General features: G+C 40.7%; 2 protein-coding genes and 1 pseudogene across 7 annotated transcripts; all 3 read left to right on the plus strand.

The window, feature by feature from the left end:
• The first annotated feature begins 428 nt into the window (after positions 1-428).
• LOC144074760 (arrestin domain-containing protein 3-like) lies at positions 429-3,146 on the plus strand. Its single transcript, XM_077601347.1, has 5 exons — positions 429-770; positions 888-983; positions 1,075-1,171; positions 1,681-1,937; positions 2,672-3,146. The coding sequence occupies exons 2-5, from the start codon at positions 927-929 to the stop codon at positions 2,888-2,890; spliced, it is 630 nt and encodes a 209-aa protein (XP_077457473.1). The 5' UTR covers positions 429-770; positions 888-926; the 3' UTR covers positions 2,891-3,146.
• Positions 3,147-3,463: 317 nt separating this feature from the next.
• Positions 3,464-7,865, plus strand: LOC144074357 (arrestin domain-containing protein 3-like; annotated as a pseudogene).
• A 7,412-nt stretch (positions 7,866-15,277) lies between these two features.
• rfk (riboflavin kinase) lies at positions 15,278-21,390 on the plus strand. 6 transcript variants are annotated; one of them, XR_013300392.1, is made up of 10 exons: positions 15,278-15,802; positions 16,941-17,092; positions 17,306-17,408; positions 18,427-18,866; positions 19,631-19,709; positions 19,795-19,992; positions 20,695-20,781; positions 20,895-20,986; positions 21,059-21,157; positions 21,244-21,390. XR_013300392.1 is itself a non-coding variant. In XM_077601442.1 (4 exons), exons 1-4 carry the CDS (start codon positions 15,721-15,723, stop codon positions 18,597-18,599), a joined length of 510 nt encoding a protein of 169 aa, XP_077457568.1. In that variant the 5' UTR covers positions 15,278-15,720; the 3' UTR covers positions 18,600-19,400. The 6 variants fall into 6 exon arrangements, 1 of the variants encoding a protein (XP_077457568.1); XR_013300394.1 differs by lacking the exon at positions 19,631-19,709 and having other exon boundaries at positions 15,278-15,510; positions 15,584-15,802; XR_013300391.1 differs by lacking the exon at positions 19,631-19,709.
• The last annotated feature ends 512 nt before the right edge of the window (positions 21,391-21,902 follow it).

Here is a 21,902-nt window from a genome sequence, read left to right on the forward strand (position 1 = left end):
TGTGGAATTTGTTTGAATAAACAACAACCTCAATTAAAAGTGAAAGTATTTGAGTCATATGAATACCAAAATGTGAAATTTGATTTAGGTTGAATGTACGTGTGTCTTCTTCAAGTATTTTTAGACCCTTTAGTCGAATGTTTTTATGACAATGTCATAATTATGACATGATAACTGTCTTGGATTTAAATAAATGTTTAAGATAGGGGTCATTACGTAACTCATGTCACTTGGCCCAATGGTCCATTTGACACCAAAAGTTAGTAACTTATGTCACTTTTGATGCAAAGTCAACATTCAAATGTCTTTGAGTTAGTGCTGGAATTACTGTGTTTAATGATTGTGATTGTGAGTCTGTGTGTTTGTTTAGTATATGTATGTGACCCTTACAACTGACTAGCGACCAGATTTTTTTTTACTGTGGAAACTTTCCAGGCTCACATTTTTACTCAACCTCACTAATAGAAACATTGACCAGACTTTTTTTTTCTAACAATCACATTGTAACATCAACGATTTTTTTTCTCTAATTGAGTCTAGTGGAAATTAACCAGATAGATTCTTTAGTCGTTTGCTAACCGGTTTAACTGTGCAAAATCTTGTGTGACAACTTTTATGGACTGTGGAAACTTTCCATGCTCACATTTTTACTCAACCTCACTCATAGAAACATCAATCAACGCCTTATGGCGAAGATTTAAAGAAATAACCAATCCAAGAATATATATATATATATCATCCAAGAAGATTGAAGGTTTTGCAACTTCAATGTAAGATTTCTGATTTTTATTGATATTTTTTGTAACATATTTCTTACTCGAGTGACTTTTAGTTAAGATTTTGGCGGCATGCAGACTTGTAACTCTGTATAAATAATTACTTTTCAGGTCAAGATATCAAAGAGTCAACTGATATATTTTTTTAAAATGGTTGCAACTGACATAGCATACCCAAAACAAGACATCGTTATACATTCACTTCAGGTGACCTTTAAATTTTTTTGTTTCTTCCAAAAAGACCATAAAGTAGTCTTGGTTGGACAGCATTAATTTGAATGAAGATTTTGTTTTGCAGGGAGCCCAACATGCTCAGATCCAGAAAAATGTTGAACGATTTGGATCTGGCTCCGTAAAAATGGATGTTTACATTGACAAGATGGCTTGCAAACCAGGTAAAACATTTGATCTTTTACCGTATTTACTAGTGTTTATTATGTGTTTTTATGTGTGTGTACGTATAGTTTGTGAGTTCTAGACTATCCTGCGGGTCTGTCCCATGAATTTCAATTCTGCAAGCTGGTGAGAGTTCCTGCTATTTCCTGCTTAGTTTAATGCTATGCATCAAAGTTCATTATTTATTCCTATTTGTTTCCTTGTTTCTACATGCATTTTATGATAAAAATTGCAACAACAAAAAAACGCCAGTGGTTAAATGTCACAACAATACTTTCAGTGATCGACCTTCATTCCTTTGTGATGTTTTTGTCTTTAATGACTTTGGAATTTGTTGTTCAGTCTGTCTGTTGCCCAGCCCTAATGCAGGCATAGCTTTGTTGGCAGGTCAACCTGCTTCAAATTGTTTGTTCCTGACTAAATGTTTATATTTGGGTGTTTGAAATTTAGCTTAGTTTTTATTTGACTTTTTTTTTCCTCAGTATCCTGTCCTTTTTTCATCCTGTAGGTGAGGGTCTTCAAGTCACAGTGGAAATAAACAACCAGTCAACTTCTTCAGTGGCACTCAAATACATTTTGTACAGGATTCAAAGTCGTATAAGCCCAACCAACAGTACAGTGGTAATCTTTCCTCTCCTTGAGATAAATGCCAAGGCTGTTCACAGCCAGAGCAAAGACAATATCACTAAGTTGATCACCATCCCGAGAGGAACACCTCCCTCCATCTCATCCAACTCACCCGTCGAGATTCTCTACGCTTTGAAGGTAACTTGGTCAATATTAATTTGTGTCCTTTTTTTCCATTTGTCTTTTTTTTTTACTCTAATGTGATTTTACAATACAAATGTACATGGAAAATTGCCATACTTTTTTTACCTTGCGAAATGCACGATCTCATCTTACTGGGCAAACTTGATTTTGCTCACTTGAATTACAACTATTGCTGCCAAAGGACAATTCGAAGTTACTTTTAAAAAACAATCTTAATTCTACATATAAACTTCTAACAACGACAACAAAATTGTTTTGTCAGTTCATTTTATTCATTTAAAAATATATTTAAAAAATACATAGTCACATAAATATACAAATACTTTGTATAGATAATATACACTTTTTTAGCTTATATACTTCTATTTTTTTTATATATTTTTAAACGAATAAAATGAACTGACAAAACAATTTTGTTGACGTTGATAGAAGATATAAAAAATATTGATCAGACACACAAAGGAAATTCCTCCAAAACACCAAATGAGTTATTTTGACACTTTTGAATCTAGAGAACCGATCCAGACATCTGTGGTCATGAATTGATTTGAAACCTCATGTTGAACAAACAAAAATGGATGATGTATTCAATATAAGAACATTTAGATGTTGCGGGACTTACTCTTGGGATCAATCACACTTTGCCATCACAATGAAGTTTCACTATATTTGCAAGAAACAGAAGAAAAAAAACATTTGAAATTTACCCTCTTGTTTAATTTCTACAGGTCTGTCTGGATATCTGTGGCTCAAGCTTCTTGTACCTTCACCTGCCAATATTTATCCTACCTGACAGTCTATATTATGTCAAACGACAGCATCAACAACAATTACTAGATGCTTCAAAGTCTGTAGTTGCTGAATATTCAAAACCAAACCAGCAAACGCAGAGGGCTGGAAAACGGCCGACAAAACCACGATCTATAGACAATCCTCCTAATTACTAAGCCAATAAATGCGGAAAACTATTGTTAATAGCGTACACCAATTTCACACGATAGCCGGAAATTGAATCCAAGCTTATTTTATAAACAAAACCTAAACTTTTGAAATGCTCATGAGTAGGTTGATTCAGGTAAGTACATATTGTATATAAGCTAAAAAAAAAAAAAAAAAAAAAAAAACCTGTACATTATCTATACAAAGTATTTGTAATTTTATGTGACTATGTATTTTTTATATATTTTGAAACGAATAAAATGAACTGGCAAAACAATTTTGTTGATAGAAGTTTATATTGGAATTAGATACAACACCTTACTATATTATATACAATACTTTTACTTTGGGGGGGCGGATGAAATAATGTTTGAATGAATTTGTACTACTAATAAGAGCATCCAAACCCTCAATACAGCATGGAAAAATAGCACTACCTATTGGCAAAATAACTGTACTACAACAGTAATCAACCGAATTAAGGCTCCATCTAAGGTTACTATACTACCTTCACGAATGTGACACCAAGGCTTGATCACATGACAACTTTTAACACATGGAGGACTGTTTTTCAAGAAGTATGCTGCTCCATCCACTCCATGTCAACAAGTAAAGGTGTGAGAAATGTGACCTCATCATGTCCATCAAGCGTTTTTCTCTGGAATACAATCAGGTGAATGGAAGAACTTTTTCAGTTGGAGATGTCCTCTCTGGAAGAGTGATTGTCGTGGCCAGCAAGGACACCAAAGCGCAGGTTTTGGTGGTTAAAGCTAAAGGATGCGCCGAGGTGAAATGGTATGAGCAAGATGGACCAAACATGGTGTCCTACCAGGATGAAAAGAAATATTTCTACTGGGAGCACATTATTCTTCAAGATAAAAATAAAGGAGATGGTTTGTATTTTTCTCTTGGCAAATATGTTTTATAAGTGATTGCATGCTACCTAATTTAAGCTCTAAATTGGTCACTGCCATGTCAAACTTTGAATCAAAATGAGATGGATATGTTTTATATCGCAGCTGACTTCCCACTCAATCCACACCAAAGTCAGGAAAATGAACCACTACACCACTAGTGACTCTACTAGCTGAATAAGCAATAATAAATGCAATATCTAAAAAGTAGAAGCCTATTTATAAGCTTGTTGCCTCCTAATGTAGACTCTTTGAATCATGAATTGCCCGTTGGCTTGTCGTGGGTGGAAATACACTCGTGCAACAAATGCAAATTCATTTTAACTTAAAATTTGGCACAGCGCAGAGGTGTTTTGAGCCAATTGTTAAATGTTTCTTCACAAGCTAATTCTGCTTAGCACTATTTTTAATGTGCCTTTTTTTCTCACAAGGGTCAGAAATCATTCGACAAGGGAGGACTGTATACCCTTTTACCTTTGTGATTCCAGATAAGTGAGTTCTCTTCTAATATACAACATATTCAAGTACAAATATCAATGATTGGCAATCCATTTCTGGCAGTCAAACGATACTCACAAAATGGCTGGTCGATCTGCTGCAACTCGTCCACCCAAAAAAAAATGATAGAAATGAAAAAATGAAGTTGTGTGGCAACTATAATGGACTAGTGTCCCAATACTTAAGTCCATACACATCCTCAGCAAAATCACCAAATAAATATGCTTTATGATTTGTTTGCAGAGATATGCCTTCATCCTATGAGGGGAAATGGGGCCGAATCACATACAATTTACAAGCTGAGTTAACTCAGACAATTTGGAGCACCCACAAAACGAGTATTGATTTCCCATTTCTTACCAAGTCTGAGTTTCCCTTCGCCTCCAAGTCAGAAATGTCTATCATCGGCCTCAAAGTAAGCAATTTAATATATTCCTTATTATATTCCCGTGATTTGCTTTCTAACAAGGTGTCAGTCTTGCACAGGAGCGGCAAAGTGCGACCATAATTTCATTCTACGGATCAGGGAAGGTTATTTTGAATGTAACTTCAGAGAAAATGGGACTGATGCAAGGTGAGCACCTGATTCCGTTTTTCTCGTGAGTGTTGTACATGACGTTAAACAACAATGGTCACTCATCGCAGGTGAAACGATGGAAGTGTCTGTTGAGGTCATCAATGGCTCCAATGGTACAGTAACACCCAAATTCTTTCTTTGTGAGAAGCAAATATTTCTGGCCCAATTAAAGACACTTGTGCACACAAATGAGATCGTCTTTGGTTCAGGGGAGTCTGTTTTAGCTCGAACCAGTCGCACCATCATTAATGTTCTCAGTATCCCTAGGCAGCTCTCTCCCACCTTCTGCAACTGCTCCTTGATCAAGCTCGAGTACACACTCAAGGTAATCAAGTCAAAAATTATGTTCAGATATTGTTCTCTTCTTTCCTGACAGCACCTTTAATTACTTTCTTATCAATTGCTACTAAAACGTTCCGTGTAGACTGTAGAGCACGTGTGTAAAAGTGGCGGCCCGGGGGCCAAATCTGCCCCGCCGCATCATTTTGTGTGGCCCGGGAAAGTAAATCATGAGTGTCGACTTTCTGTTTTAGGATCAAATCAAAATGAAGAGTATAGAAGTATATTAAATTTCCTGATTTTCCCCCTTTTAAATCAATAATTGTAAATTTTTAATCATTTTTTTCTGTGTTTTTAGTTCAAAATTTTAAAATATATATAAAAAAGCTAAAATAAACATTGTTTTAGATCTATAAAAACTGAATATTAAGGGCTTTAATCCAGTTCTTTTAATCCATTTATTAAAAACAAATCTAAATATTATATCTAAAATGGTCCGGTCCACGTGAAATCAAGTTGACGTTAAAGTGGCCCGCGAACCAACCCGAGTCTGACACCCTTGCTGTAGAGGGTCATCATTGTGCCCCTTTATCACTGATAATCTACCTTTGTTTATCCTTTCATAATAAGTGCCCAGCTTTTTGATTACACTGTATACTTGTGTATTTGCCTATAAATGTGGCTACAGTATTGGGATCTGTTTATAACCATATATGGGATGCTTTGTCCTAGTGAGCAGCCATGAAATTATAGTTTTTATTCCACTGTCAATGGGAAGACGGAACCAATGTTGTTTTTTTAGATACGTTGATGAATGATTTAATGTTTTATCTTCAGTTTTCTATTTTACATCAAATGGCATTAAATATTAATGCACATTTGCATGTCCAACAATTAACCCCAAAGGATTTGTGTAGAATTTCACAATGAAATCTAGGCCAGCCGAAATCGGAGCTTCTCCTCGGCTAAAGCGTTCGAGGTTATCTTTCTTTGTGTAAACTGATCGGGTAGCCTTGGGCAATTGCTAATTCTTTCCATCTCATAATTTACTGTCTATCTGCATTTTGATTGAATAACGAGGATTTTGAGGTAGTGATGATAACCTATCATACTAATATCATATATCATATCATAACATATCATCTTTAATGCAAATGGCGCTTTTTAATTGTCTACTGTAACAAGAGCTTTTGGCTCTTCTGATAAACTATGGCAACTTTACTGAGTAAAACAACAATCATATAAACAAATGCACATTTCCTTTCGTTGTTTCAGTACGAGAAAAAAAAAGAAACTAACTAAAACTATTTTTTGGTTGCAGGTCACTCTTGGTGACCCACTGGCGAGAGGTCCGGACATCAAACTTCCTCTGGTCGTTTTACTGGGTTCGTCCACATCATCAAATCCCAAAACGGTCCATGGGACATAGAAGCTTGGGTTCAATCCCTAGTTGGGCTCTGGTCTTTGTGTGCGGAGTTTGCTCAGCCAATGCCTACGTAGATTTTCTCCAAAAAGTAATACAAATGTTAAACAAACAACCATTGGAACTTAAACATGTGTATCTTATTTTCTTAATGAGATAATTACAGTAATCCCTCGAATATCGCGGTTAATGTAGACCAGACAGATAATCGAAAAAATCGCGAAGTAGAGTCACCCCTATTATATATATATATATTTTTTTTCCTTCAGTGCTGAGTCCTAGTAGCAAGAGTGACTTCCGCTTACGAGTTTCAGCGTGGATTTTCACATTTTTATGAACTTTAAAAAAAAAACACTTTAATAATCAATAGTGGAAAACATTCCGGTGATCATCAAGGGATTTTGCCATGGTTATTTTTAAACAACAAGCCAAAAATAGAACACTGCTGTGGTTTTAAATGAGTTAGGTATGTCAGAAAATTTGTAAAACATGAGGAAGAAATGTCTGCATGGGCGTTGGGTTGGTTTAGCTGCATACTGATTGCATATTAAAGCTAATGCATACCTGTCAACCTCTGCCGATAACTGCCCTTATAAATGATTATGATTTCCCCTTACGAACCCCAAAAAAACCTTACAAACACCGTACGAGTCGTACGGTGTTTGTAAGGTTTTTTTGGGGTTCGTAAGGGGAAATCATAATCATTTATAAGGGCAGTTATCGGCAGAGGTTGACAGGTATGCTAATGTGGTTGTAATAAAAGCAGGCCATGCGAAAACATTTGGCAATACATTCCTAAAAGTGAGACACCTGGTAGAGTTCTAAAGGTTTTCAGTGCAAATTTTGGTCACCATATCGTTAACTATATTTTGGGTTCGTTGCTTCCTCATCAGCAGCAGCATCATGTGAAATCTCAAACTGAAATTTTACAACTGGATGGGAACATTTTTGGCCATTTCCTTGGGAATCTTAGCCAAGAGTAGAGCCTGCCTGGTAACTCTGGCTCCCTGTAAAGTGTGGAGGCGGTCAGCTCTCTCCTACACTGCCAAAGACACAGTGACGAGTTTTGGAAAAACGGATAGGGTGGTGAGTTTTGGGCACCTCCCACCTTTAGAGTTAGTACCATGACAACCATGTGGGTCTGCTGGCGTCTCCCTGTCTTCACCAGCCGCCGTTGCTATAGAAACTCCCCATGGGGCTCCCGCAGATCAGCGGGATGGGCGTCTAGTAGACTAACGTTCTTCCAGTCTGGGAATAGTCGAGGGGGGAAGAAGGCGTCAAGCAGGCCATGAATCTATGCCGCAGAACAGACTCTGCATCTTTTAAAATATATATATATTTTATGCCCATTTTATCCAATGTAAATCTGCAGTAGTTGATTAGAATGCACTAGTGACAATCGTCATCATTTGTCAACACAAGTTCTTTAACTATTTTTACCTCTCCCACGTGCCATTTTGAGCCAGATGTTAACCATTCGAAGCAAATGGCTAACTCATTTGTCAAAAACTGTTCATTACAGTGAGTTGTACTCAAAGAATCTAAAGAGCCCCCTATATCATAGTCCTGCTGCCTCCAACATTATGACCTCTTGTCCAAATGAATGACCTCCAGTGACCTAAAACTGCACTTTTGACATTATTTTACTACTTGTTTCAAATATTCTAGTCACATATAAGGGAATTTTCTGGGTGGAATAAAATTGTAAACACTGCGATAGATTGCACTTTTATAGTACCAGTGATGAGTATAAGTACACTATTGAAAATGTTTAATGACAAACTAAAATCAGTGTTCCTTTAGGCCCATGTCTAATTCGTGCCTTATTTCACATTAAAAAAATTCTTTCAGACCTGTAGTATTTTGATGGATTTGGACTTTGTGAGCCACTGTCACCAGGTGCCTTACTCCATCTGCTGGTGTGTGTGCACGCAGTGTTTTTTTATTTATTTATTTGCTAGTCACTCATTATTCCAAGCTGTGACTTTCTGCAGCAGGGATTCATTTATTTCAAAAACATAATTTTAGCTGTCACAAACAGCGACTTATTTTTACGTTTTTTAAAGGACAATTGAGTCAGGTGTACATCGTAATGAGCGTTTATTGGAAAAACGAGAGATACATGTTCCATGGCAAAACACTCTCAGATCTAATGCGACTGCAGAAAAGTGTTTTTTTTTTTCAATTCCATATAAAATCCTGAAAATACAAAAGTTGACAAGGCGATTCAGTCAGTGTTATAAGAAGGCAATGTACCCAACATTCTACACTAATTCAAATACAGTACTCCATTTATTGTCTCTATGCGTGCAGTAATACTTCTAACTAGCTCAAAAAAAAGTGTCCGACTATACTGTGCACTTGTAGTGGTGGCCTTTGGAATTACAAAGTAGCAGATTTAAAAAAAAATTAAAAAAAGTAAAAGGAATCCTTTGACATGAGATGATAACTATAGAGAAAAGATATTTGTTCAATGAACTCATTTATGAAATTCAGAGAAGCAGCCTCCTCTGCAAAGATGGACGTTGCATATCTTGCATCCAAACACACTCTCGTGCCGTAGTCCCTTGTTGGTGCAGTTCCGGCAGCGGCGCGAGCGTTCGGACATGCGCTCCAGGCGGTGTCCGTACTCCACGGGCGAGTCGGCGTGCCTCTTCCGTGCTGCCCGCTCCATGCCTCTCGCCCCCTGGTAGTCTCCGATGAGCTGTTGGGCCAGCCGCACCCGGAAGTGACGCTGGGTGAACTCCTTGTCGTCCAGGCCGGCCGGCGGCGTGCCTCCTCTGCTCTCCCTCAGGAGGACGTACGCGTTGACGATGCACACGTTGACGTAGAACCAGAGGAAGTAGCGCCACCACTTTCTGCACGGCCGGCCGACTTGGTAGCACTGGCTCAGCTGGTCGCACAGGTCCACTCCCTTCCTGTTCTCCTGGTACAGCAGCAAGGGAAGCGGTCTGGGTAGACCCAAAGATGGACCCGAACTCTCCATGCTGTCGCTGTCCCCGTCGCCGTCCATCTCGCTGTTGTGCTGCTCCCCTGGACTGATCCCCACGATGCCCGGTGCGGAGTTGGTGGAGAGACAGCTAATTACCTTGATGTCCCGTGTCACCGTGGCAACCAGGTTGCCACGCTGGCACTGATAGAACTCGCCCTGTGACAGCTTGCCCACATTTCGAGGCCGGAGGACCTCGGGGAAACCCTTGCGGCCGGAATGGGTCGGCCCGCAGGCGTACAGCCCGGTCTTCAGCAGTTTAAGGAGGAGGGGCACCGAATTGAAGGAGTTGCCCATGTAGATGTGGTGGTGCTGACCCTCCAGGCCCCTGACGAGAGAGCTCACCACCCGGTAGCCCTGCAGCAGCAGCGCTCGGTCCTCGCTGGGCCGCCCGACGTGAATCTTGGCCCGGTGGCAGTAGCCCGAGCGCGAGTCGCATAGCATCCAAACGCTCAGGCCTTTCTTCAGGGGTTTGGAGGGCATGGCGTGCGTGGGCGGAAGACGCCCCTTGGTCACGAGGCCGCTCTTGTCGATGGTCAGACAGCGGTTGGGCGTGTAGGCGTCCCACATGGTGTTCTCCAGCACGTCCAGGAGAGGCCTGATCTTGAAGAGGCCGTCGTAGCCGCGCTCACCACGCACGGGTTCCGTCTCCCTGTCGCAAAGCTGGAGGTACTGCGTGAGCTTCTCGAAGCGCCTGGCGGTCATGGTCTTCTTGAAGCCCGCGTTGCCTATAAAGATGTCGCTGGCCCAGTACATGGCACTCTCCGGCAGCTGATTGATGCCCATGAGGATGTTGAGGCCCACGTAGGCTCTCATCTCCCTGGCGTGGGTCGGGTGCCAGTGCGGATCCGTTTTGCCGCTCCTCTTTTGCCGGTAGAGGGCGTAGTTGTTTGTTTGTTCCACCATGTGTTCAAAAAGGGAATCTGGGAAGAGTATCCGGAAATAGTCACGGGGCTCGGCGTCGTCCCCCAGCGGTTGCTGGGGGCCGCTGGAAGCACTAAAGGTCTCAATAGCAATCACCTGGTCCGGTTCGCCCCAGAAGTCCGGAGACGTGCAGTCCTCATACAAGTCTTCATCGTAGCCGAGAAAGCTCGCTCGCTCCTCCTCCTCTTCCTCCAAATCGGAGAAATCGAGGTCAGAGTCGTTCGAGGCGGCATCGGAGCAGTTAGTGGAGGTGGAATAGTGGCACTCCTCCGAGTTGTCCTCCTCTTCGTGCTTGAGTCCATTGCTCCCAGTCACTAAAATGATGTTGCAGGCTCCCCCGGCCGCCAGGCTGCTAGCCGATGCCGACGCCACAGCCGCCGCCACCGCCGCCTTGCTCGCTGACCCATTCTCCCCCACGCCGCCGCCGCCGTCACCGTCGTCCTCGTCCTCGTCCGCGTCCTCGTCCTCCTCCTCTTCTTCGTCGTCTTCCTCTTCCTCCTCCTCTGCCACTCCGTCTTCCTCGTCCGATTCTGGCTTTTTGTAGGGAATTTCAAACCACTTGACGTCGGCACAAAGATTTAGCGGGTACTCTTGGCTGCCGCATGCCGCACTACTTTCTGTATCCGCGCTCGTTTCCAAAATGGTAAAAAGCTCCCTTCCGTTTCTTGCCGTCGCCATGTCGGGGCATTAAAGTGCCCCTGCATGAGTCCCCTTTCGGCGTGTTTTTTTCCTCCACGCGGCGGGGAAATGGACGCACCAAGCAGTCATCCGAAGTGAGTCGATGTGCTGTGGAGCGCGGCGTCTCGGCGGGCGAACGCTAAACCTGTGCGGCGGCGTCGCAGGGCTCCGTTCGCATTGTTTCCGCTCCCGGTTCTTTGTGGGCTTCGCAGCGCAGTGTGGCCGCAGACGTCAGAAGCTGCATGCATGTCCTGCTCGCTAGGGCGTTTTGCGACTGCAGCTGGTGGGGTTGCGAGTTCGCAACGCTGGCAGATGGCCGCTCGCTTCACCACTACTAATGCCCGCTGGCGTCGTCCGGCGTAGCAGCAACAGCAGCAGCAGCAAAGGCAGCAGCAACCGTCATCTCGGGGCGGTTCGCACAAAAACATGACATTGGCGACGAGCGGCGGGCTCGCGAGACGCACTTTGGTCATCATCACGACGGGCGGGCTCGCGCGCTCCGAAACGTTCGCAACATGAGTCAAAAGGGAAGCGCACGTTTCCACCTTGGGGACAATAACGTTCGCATGCGTATGCACGGTGACGGTGAAGGGGACGGGGACGGGGACAATGCGCCCAATGCGGTGATGCACATCAAACGGCGGTGTGGAGGCACCGGCAAATGGAGTGAGTAGAGAGGCAGCGTGTTCATTCATAAACATGTGTCTTCTTCCCTCTGACAGGTTCCTACATGAACCTGAAGCCCTATAGGCTATTGTGGAATTAGGGACCTCCCTCGCTTTTATGAATGTGGGCAGATACACTCGTGTGTTTTTACACTTGGGCTGACGGTGAGTGAACAGCTCCCCCTGATGTGATCGATGCCTCCTATGCATGCAGCTTCCTTGTGGTACACACTCTAAAACTGACATCTTGAGCAACAATGGCCTTATCTTTATGCACTCTACCAAATGTCACTAGCGCCTATAGGCCTCTTTTTGTAGCAGTGGCGCAGAATACTACTCTCATCCCAAGTTCTCAGAACGGAGTTGGTAAAAACAATTGTGAGTAGTAACAAAGTTCAAAAGTCACATTCAACTCATTCTTTGCCCCTGACGGTGATTGACTTCAAATCCATTTTAACTGCCAGGACCGGCTGTGATATGACATTGAATAGTTATCGCGAGTATCTGGAATATTTTTTGTTTTGTCATTGACGTCAGCATTTTGAAGTTCTTAGTAATGTTAGGGAAGTTAAAACCTAGCAAAGCTGAAACCTTTATCAAATAAAATGACCTAAACAAATACCACTTGAATAGTCACTTAATTATACTGAAATTACCAACTAAGTCATACGTCATAAACCTTTGTACATAAATGTTACAGTACTAACTGTAACTAGTTCAAAAGAATTTACACCTGTGCTATAACAACTGCACTTAAAGAGTAGTGCTTTACAGACACGAAATATATATATATATATATATATATGTTAATATATATAATGTCATTTTCAACAAGAAATTGGTTATGCTGGTTAATTGGTATTGTGGTGAACATATTTGGGTTCTTGAGCCTTTAAAAGGAGCTACTTTAAAGTTGGCAAATGTAATATATGTAGGCACAGCACTTCAGTTTAGTTTTGTGTTGACACAAACCAGTGTGCTTCTTGTCTCAATTGAAACATGAATTATTGTGCCTTATAAAACTTTTAATCATTATTTCTGTTGCCATACAATTGTTACAAAGACAACCTATAAGAGACTGGACAAAACAAAAATCCATGCTATATAATTGGCATATACAGCATTAAAAGGAGCTTGTTTTAAAAATTACTGCTTGGGTGATTTAGTGTATTCCGTGTTTGTATTTTACCCCAAACAGCAAACCACGCCATGTGAATTTCTAGCTCACTTGGGAAGTGACCGGTTAAAGCATGTCTTCCTGTTTGGGGTTGGGGTTTTGGCCAAAGGGAGGGGGGTGGGGGGCTGCCGGAAGAGTACTTTCCAAATTCCTTTAGCTGTGGCCTGCGTCTCATGGCTGGCTAAGCACTGGGCCTGGCTGAGCAACTAGGCAGGCAGTTTCTGCATCCTTTCTTACTAGCTTTTCACATATTCTTATCTCAGTAGGATGAAAATTGCGGCATCGTCTTATGGGACCTAATGTTGTTTGTATCCACACAGAGTGGATATGAGCACTTCGCCATACTTTAGTGTGTTTGAAAACACTGGGAAATTTGACCCTCAAATGTTTGGGCCAAAAATAGAAATAAGAGGAAAACGGCTCACTCCGAGGATTTTCTAGTTCCCTGGAGCAGAGTGCTGCAGCAGACCTCTAGGAGAGTGCTGCAGTGGGGCGGAGAGACGTTGACCAATTGGGCCTCAGACCTTCTGTTTGCGTGCTCATGTGTGCGTGTCGCTGAAACTAACTCAGCTCCTCCATGGTTTCGTTCCCTCGTGGATGAGTTCAGAGAGGGCTTCAGTGTGTGGAGTTTGTGTATGTGCATGCATGTGTGTGTAGCCCACAAAAAGGACCAAACCCTTTCCTCTGTCACTTCCCTGAATACTCTGTATATAGCATTCCTTTGAAACTACTGTTTTCTTCCTATGCTAACTTCCTCCTTTATGTAATTAAAAAAAATCTTTTGTATTAGAAATCAGCGAGTTTCCCTTTAAAGCAAAGATGTTCTGTCAGGTTGTGAGCATATGGCAAGATAGTCTGAACAGAAATGTGTATTGTATGTCTTTGTGGACCTTGCGTTGAGCACTGGTGCGCCATCATGTTGGAATAGCACATGTATGCATATTCAACCAAAAAAAATGTTTATTTTGACATCAAAATCCATTCTTAAGTGTTTGTTCCATGTGTAATGTTTTACTTTTTAGACTAAAACCACTGGTGAGAGGTTAGATGTGTAAAAAAAATAAACTGCCCTTATCAAAGTTCCGATAGACATTTTTTGAAACTGACCCATGTTAATAAAGAAAGGAAACAGTTTTTGCCATTGAAGACTGTCTGTTCTTTCAGTTTGTAAATATGCATAATAGAACACACTTTTTTATCCTTGAAGTTTCAGACAAATTTCTTTAAAATGGATGGCTAACAAGGCGCTTTTAAAAAATAATTATTGAGTTAGAATTTGAAATATTGGGGTAATTTTTAAACAAGATTTGGCTGTTAAACTGTCTCAGCTTTTGCTGGGACCAACTGTGTATCAATATTATTATCCTGCAAAGTGTTTTAAATTTTTATTACCAAATGACTGTGATTATATTCCGATTGTTATTTGGATTTCGTCATAACTGGTCATGAAATGCAATTGGGGGCAAACGTTGCAGAACGCGTCCTCTTGTGGTGTTATCGGGGAATAGCCAATAAATCAACAAATATACGTACTATATATACTACTTACTATAAGATGGAAAAACATAACTCGGACCAAAACTAATATTTATTTCCGAAAGTGTGTTTAGGTGTCAGATATTCTAGAATGCAATTTGAGATGTATTCTGTACAACAAAGCTTACTTTGAATGATTTTAAATAATTCAAACTAGTACGTACAAAACAAAACTTACTTTGAATGACTTCAAAGAGTACAAACCAAATAAATTAAAAATAAAAGGTTATTTAATGACATTTACGTTTGTAATAAGTCAATAAAGATATAAATTGGAAAAAAACACGTTTTAGCACAAATAATGTATAAAAGGATACTTATGACAAAACCTATATGATAACAAAATACTCAGCACTCCATAGTAAATTAATTTAACGAGCTATTTATCCACACGCACCAGTATTTCTTTTTATTAAATAAATATTGTACAAATGTAGTACTTGTATAAAGGGGAAATGTATCACTTCAGTGAATGAAGTCATGTGCGTGGATTTGCCTTCCAGTCTGGAGGCAGCAAATAACCAACCACCGTAGAGCATAAAAGGCCAATTAGTGCTGTTTGTTTGATGTAAATTATTAGGCTCTTCTCCTTGAAATAAAATGTTATGAATCATAAAAAAAATCCGCTGGAAAATTTGATTCATGGCAAATGCCTCCAGGTAATGGTAAATTGTCAATTTTCCGACATCACTTGAAGGCATCGTGCGCGTCCATGTGGTTGATGACGCAACCACGCAAAACGCTGGAAACAAAAAATCTACCGACGTCACAGAACATGTTCCGGGATTCTCGGTTAAAAGCCCCGTGCCGGTGTCATCTGTAGATCTCGCCGAACCACTGAGGACTGACTAACCTTCTTGACGCTGACAACTTGTACAACTAAACCCCGTTATTTCTCTCATATATCTCCTTGTATATTGATGTCATTAGATAACGTGCTAATGCTAACACCGCTAGCCGCATAACAGGTGAACTTAGCCGGCTGTGACCCGATACTTGTTCGCTGGAGTGTTCATTTACACTCGGCGAGAAATCATTTAGATTCGGAGTCTACGGTGGCAGTTGGATCGATCGGCCGGGTTTTGCCGTGTCGAGAAAGCCTCTTTGGGCCGGTTCTCGGCTTGTGGCGTTGGAGGTCACCCGCGCGATTGGGCTCTTTATCTCACCCCCAGCAAGGAATGAAGAGCCTGCCGTACTTCTGTCGGGGAGAGGTCGTTCGAGGCTTCGGCAGAGGCAGCAAAGAACTCGGGATTCCCACAGGTACTCGTCCTTATCTTTGATTTAGTCTACACTTTTTGACTAGACCAAACGGATACTCCCTTCAGGATTTATCAGGTTTTGTCACTAAGCAGTAGACATGGACAAGTATTAACATGACATTAAAATTGAATACATTTTCAATGTATTCTAAAATATACTAAGAAGTCGACTGACAAATCTTGAGCCTCCTGCGAAAACTAAAGCCTCCAGCAAATTAATAAAGTGTGTTTTTCACACTAAAAATCACCTAGTACAGGGGTGGCGAACACGGTGCTCTCGAGCCACGTGTGGCTCTTTGCTCCTTATCATATTTAGTAGTATTTCATGTTTCTCTTTTTTTCAATTCTCTATTTTAAAACACACATTCACTAGGGCCCATTCAAAACAAATATTAAGTAAGGGGAACAAAGTATTATGGTGTAAAATATGATTTTAATCGTGTGTCTATTTTGGCAGGCACTGCGTTGTGTGGCTCTTTGATCCTCAAAGTTTCAAATCTCTGCTCTGTGTCTAACTTGTTCTCCACCCCTGCTAGTCAATGTTAGTCATGTCTTTCTACTGGATTTTAATAGAAAAAGACATGATTAAGGTTTTACTGTTAAAACATGTTTACTCTTGTACAAGGCCGGTGAGTGATACGTATATTGCTGTATTCTGGTAGTATACAGTATCCCCAAAATGTTGAAAAATGCACCATTAACCCTTTGTAAAAAATATTTTCAAATTACTTTTGGAGTTTATCAAACTTTAGTTCTTAACAATTACTAAATGTTTATTGTATTTAATGACATCTGTGTGCATTTGTGTATACGTACTTAGGCGTCTAAGCCAACTAGCATCTATCTTTAAAAGTCAGTGTTCCATTGTAGTTGCTGATTAACGTCAAGCTATCTTTTTATTTGCCCTTACGTAATGGGGTTCGTAAACAACACTGTTTTCATTGATTCTTCTAAACGGCACAGTTGAGACAATGATTGTGTCCTTACTTTGTTTGCCATTATCCTCACAAAAAATAATTTTTTGGGTAGACATCATGCAGAGGCATCAGCAACCTCTATGTGCAGACATCTTGTCATCTAGTCGTGTTTCTCGAAGCTATGTTGTAACAAGTGGCAAATGTTGTCTTTTTAAATTTTAGCCAACTTCCCCCCCTGCGTGGTGGAGCACCTACCAGCTGACATCAGCACGGGCATCTACTATGGCTGGGCCTGCGTGGGCAACGGCGACCTGCACAAGATGGTGATGAGTATCGGCTGGAACCCCTACTACAAGAACACCAAAAAGTCCATGGTAGGTTATAAAAAAATAGAAACTTGTCTGTGTCCAACATTGCTAATTCACTGACTAAGATCATATAGAGCACCTCATTCATGCCAACCAGGAAGTATTTGACCATTTCCATTTCATCTTAGCCTAAAGCTAAGCATCGATTTGCATCAGCGGCACAGCGCGATTTTGTGGCGTGCTACGCTTTTGCTAACATGTGTGCATCTGTTCTGCTAGGAGACTCATGTGATCCACAATTTCAAAGAAGACTTCTATGGAGAGACCCTCAGCGTGGTCATGGTGGGCTACATCCGTCCCGAGAGAAGCTACGACTCACTGGGTGAACTCTCACGCACACGGTCACAAATAGTACAAGTAGTGCTTTTTTGGGTTGTAATGATAAAAAAAAAACATCAATAGTTTGCTTGTTTCATTAAAACAAGAGTTCAGTCTTCTATACAGATCTGACACAATTTTTTTTCCCTCCCAGATTGGAAAAAATTCTGCGGTCTTTTAAAATCCCTTTCATGGCAAGCACTCAATTTTCCTGAAATGAAAATAAGCCGTTGAAATGCATATATTTTTCCCCCCAAAAAGTCAAAATGTCTCTTAATTTGTGAGATGTACCTTTGATATTGCCGGTACACGGTCGATTGGTCGCCGATCTTTTGGTCGCCGGTCTTTTGGTCGCCCGGAAGGTTATTGATAATTACCATTTAAATCGTTGCTCAAATTCCCTAAATACAAACTGCGAATTACTATTTAGTCATACTTCATGTCCTATTAATTATTAGGCTAAAGAAAAGCTCAAAATTTCCCGGACTTTTATTGTTTTTGTTGGAGAACTTGTTAAGACCCTGACTGACGTACCTTCTTAAAAGGGACAACGCATGTACATACAAACTCTTATGCACTCACACGTCGGCTCGGTGAAACTGCTCATGGCCATTGTTGGCTTTTATTGATGTGTAGACCGTGTTGTTTTACCTTGTTTTGTCGTCGGTCTTTTGGTCGCCCGTTGTCGCAATCCGGGCGACCAAAAGACCGGCGACCAATCGACCGCACACGGATATCGCCGCATCAGCACTGACACATCTCTAAACTGACAACTTTTTAGGGAGTTGAAAAAAAATGTTGTTTGACGTTCAAAACTCCAAATTATAATCTCATCTCTCATCTCATTTTCTGAACCACTTTATCCTCATTAGGGTCGCGGGGGGTGCTGGGGCCCATCCCAGCCAACTCCGGGCTAGAGGCGGGGGACACCCTGAATCGGTGGCCAGCCAATCGCATTCCAAATTGTGATATTTTGTGTATGTGTATGTATATTCAAACATTTCTGCCGCTCCACCTTTCAGAGGCTCTGATCGCTGCCATCAACGACGACATCTCGGAGGCCAAGGTGCAGCTGGAGCGACCCGAGCATCTCAAGCTCTGCGATGACAATTTCTTCACTGGCCATTCCGCTTCCTCTTCCACGGCCTCCTCACCCCCTCCCCCTGCTTCACCTACATTCATCAACGGACACTGACGCCGGAGATGGCGTGACTGTTGCCGTGGTGACGCCCAACCAAAATGGCATCTTTAGTTTCGATTCTTTTGTATTACTTCCAGTATGCTCTAATTGTGCGTTCTCTTTCTTCTGCACAGGGTTATTATACACATGCAGAAGCTCAGTAAGGCAGCGTGTATCAAGTGGCGCAATGCAAAATTATTCATCTACACAAACAGAAGTTTAAAGCATTATTTTTTGCATTTCCGATCGATTGTCCTAATGGTAGTCCCAATATTGGTCTTGGTAAGTGCTCAAATTTGCCTGTTTTAAACATCAGAACAATTGGATCGCAAAGACAAAACTGTGCCAAATTTGGTTGAAAAGTGACAGATTTCTGTTCCTATAAAAATTTGTTTTCAAAATGTATCTTTTTTTTGCAAGAAAATGCCGTTTTATTTCTAATTTCAAAGTTATCCTTGATAAAGTATATTTCTCCCATTAAAACTCTTGAGTTGGTTCATGTTGATGCCCCCAACAAATGGTTACAAAAAGTGAAAACCGACAAAATGTCTTTACCGAAAATCTGTATTTTTTCTTGGAAAAAATTACCATGTATAGTAGGCTTTTTTTCTTGAGAAAAATGACCATGTATAGTAAGGGTTTTTCTTGGGAAAAATGACGATGTATAGTAAGGCTTTTTTTCTTGAAAGAAATGACCATGTATAGCAGGGGTCGGGAACCTTTTTGACAAAGAGAGCCATAAACAATTCATATTTTCAACCATTATTCCTTGAGAGACATACTCAGAATTTAAAAGTAAAAATACATGAAAATGTGTGCCTTTATTAATCATTTCACCACTTTGAAAGTTAAAAAAAAGTCTGAATTCTTTTAAGAACATGTTTGCACTGTTGCTAATCAATGAGTATCAATGAGAATATGCATGCAGAAAGGTATAATGATGAACAATTGTGATTAAAAGGGCGCTAGAGATAGTGTCGGCACCACAGTGTGACGCTCCCATTTAGGTGGTCTCTCACCAGCAGTTCCCATATTTTATCACACAGGTTAGCGGTGAGCCATATACACCCATCAAAAGAGCCACATATGGCTCCCGAGCCATAGTTTCCCTACCCCTGATGTATAGTAAGGCTTTTTATTTTTTTAAAATGACCATGCAAAGTAAGGCTTTTTATATATATAAAAAAAAAAAACGAACACTCTTTTACAGCATCAAGACTACAAAAATGGCGACTATAGTACGTCATCTTCCAAACATGGTCATTGAGTCGGGAGGACAAATCACCTCCTATGGGCGTGGTTACGCCCATTGGTGACGTAGGTGCTTAAATTATGCACCTGCGCAGCATCTCGCCCCTTGGAGCAGCCATTTACATGCCGTCGGTCGAACGACTAGCACCCAAACGAGGTAAGCCCTAGACTAGAGCAATTTAGTGGCCTATGTGCATTTTTAACACCCTACCGGGAGATTTTTTTAGGAATCAATTGAGCCAAAACGCCAACAAATCTGTTAGTTTATTGCCAGGTCGAACACACCGTCGACATTTGAAGTATGGGCTCCTTGGCATGTCACTAGCTAGCTTAGCATTAGCCTCACGACATTTGACTTCAAAAGTATTTTGTCCGTATTCTCTCCGTTATTGAGTCGTGGGGGAAGACTTCATTTTATCAAACAAACCCGAGATATCAACGGTCAGTTTGCCAGGTGAAGGTGTGTTGAATGTAATGATAGTTTTCACTGCGATTGCTAAACGCCCTTTTCCAATTTGTAATTCTGTTTTAAACAAAAATCATTGATACCTAAATGGTTAAGCCGACTTTCTCCTAGTTTTTAATCAGTCTGTATATTGAATCGCTTTGTCTGGAAAGGGGATTTTTTTTTTTGATAGCTGCTAGCTGCTAGCTAAAAGCATTAATAATTTATTGACATCTTGAGAATGGGTAAATTCAAAATAAGGACAAAGTAATAAAATGTCAAACATGGGTGTATAATTAAGATAATAATATAAAGGGGAAATTAGCACCGAGCACTCACTAACTTATTTTCATTCTTTATCATTTACTTTAAGACTTCTCTTTCCTGTAATAATTGTTTGCACTTCCCAAATAGCTTGGTTAAATCAAGATGAAGTTTTTCCCGTGTGTCCAGAACCATGCACACCCTTGAGGGGAGAGGAGACTGGGCCAAGGTATCAAGGTAATACTAATTACCCCCCCCCCCCCGTCCCCCCCCCCCCCAAACCGATCTGTTGTATCTCCAGTCTCTGTATATGATAACTTTTGCGCTATTTTTTTTTTTGCATGCACCAGGTCCATGGTGATGTCCAGACCCTGGAGGACCAGGTGATCTTCCCAGGTTGCCCACTTGAAGATGATGCATCGTCTCTGAACTCTGCTCTGAGGTTAATACCGTATTTTCACGCATCGTTTCTTACGCCGCAGTGTCAGTAACGAGTGCTATTTCTGTATTTTAGGCACGCACTATTTCGTCAGACGCTTATATATTTCATATGGATTAAGATCGAAATGCGATAGCGCTGGCTACCAGAAGCAGCTTATTTCCGGGTTATATTGTAATATATCCAAGTCAAAACATTCCAATCTCACATTATTTTATTGACTAAAGTTGCAATTTACTAACTCCCCTCTTATTTTATAGGTGATGTCCCAATCCCTAAGGTGAGGAGGATTTCTTTTTTTTTTTCCAATCAGAAATTTCAATAAAAGAGATTTGAGTGTCATTTGTCTTTGTTAAAACACTTGGAGAAAAAAGACCCCAGACCCTCAATGGTCTTTTTTTTCCTTTAATTTTATATTCTAAGTGTTTTATCATTTTAAAAAAACTTCTTTTTTTTTGCCTAAGTATTATGTTGAAATTTTTTTTCTAAGTGTTTTAATCTTGTCTATAGATGGAGAAGATAATCCTTACCTTTGAATAAAAACTTTCAAATGTCAAACCACTTGTTTTTTTTCTTCATTTAACTAGCAAAAAAGAATGCAAATGTATATTTCAAGAACTTTTATTTTTCCACAAAAAAAGGGGTTATCAGAGTGGGTCCACATAAGCCAGCTAGCATTTAAAGATGTGTTCATGGACAAAGAATCTCTTCTTGGCATTCTGGAAAGTAAAAAGAGGGTCAACACACAATAGACTAAGTCCAGGATTAGTTAAGTAAAAAAAAAAGTTATGTTTTACCAACATCAGAAAGGCTCTCTTGTCAGCAGGCCTCCATCCCACTGCAAAAGAAGGCACACAATATTAAAGGCCTAGGAGGAAAAAATATTAGACGTCCACTGCAGAAACAGGGCGACTTAAAA

Source organism: Stigmatopora argus, chromosome 5, assembly GCF_051989625.1.
Source record: "Stigmatopora argus isolate UIUO_Sarg chromosome 5, RoL_Sarg_1.0, whole genome shotgun sequence".
NCBI lineage: Eukaryota > Metazoa > Chordata > Actinopteri > Syngnathiformes > Syngnathidae > Stigmatopora > Stigmatopora argus.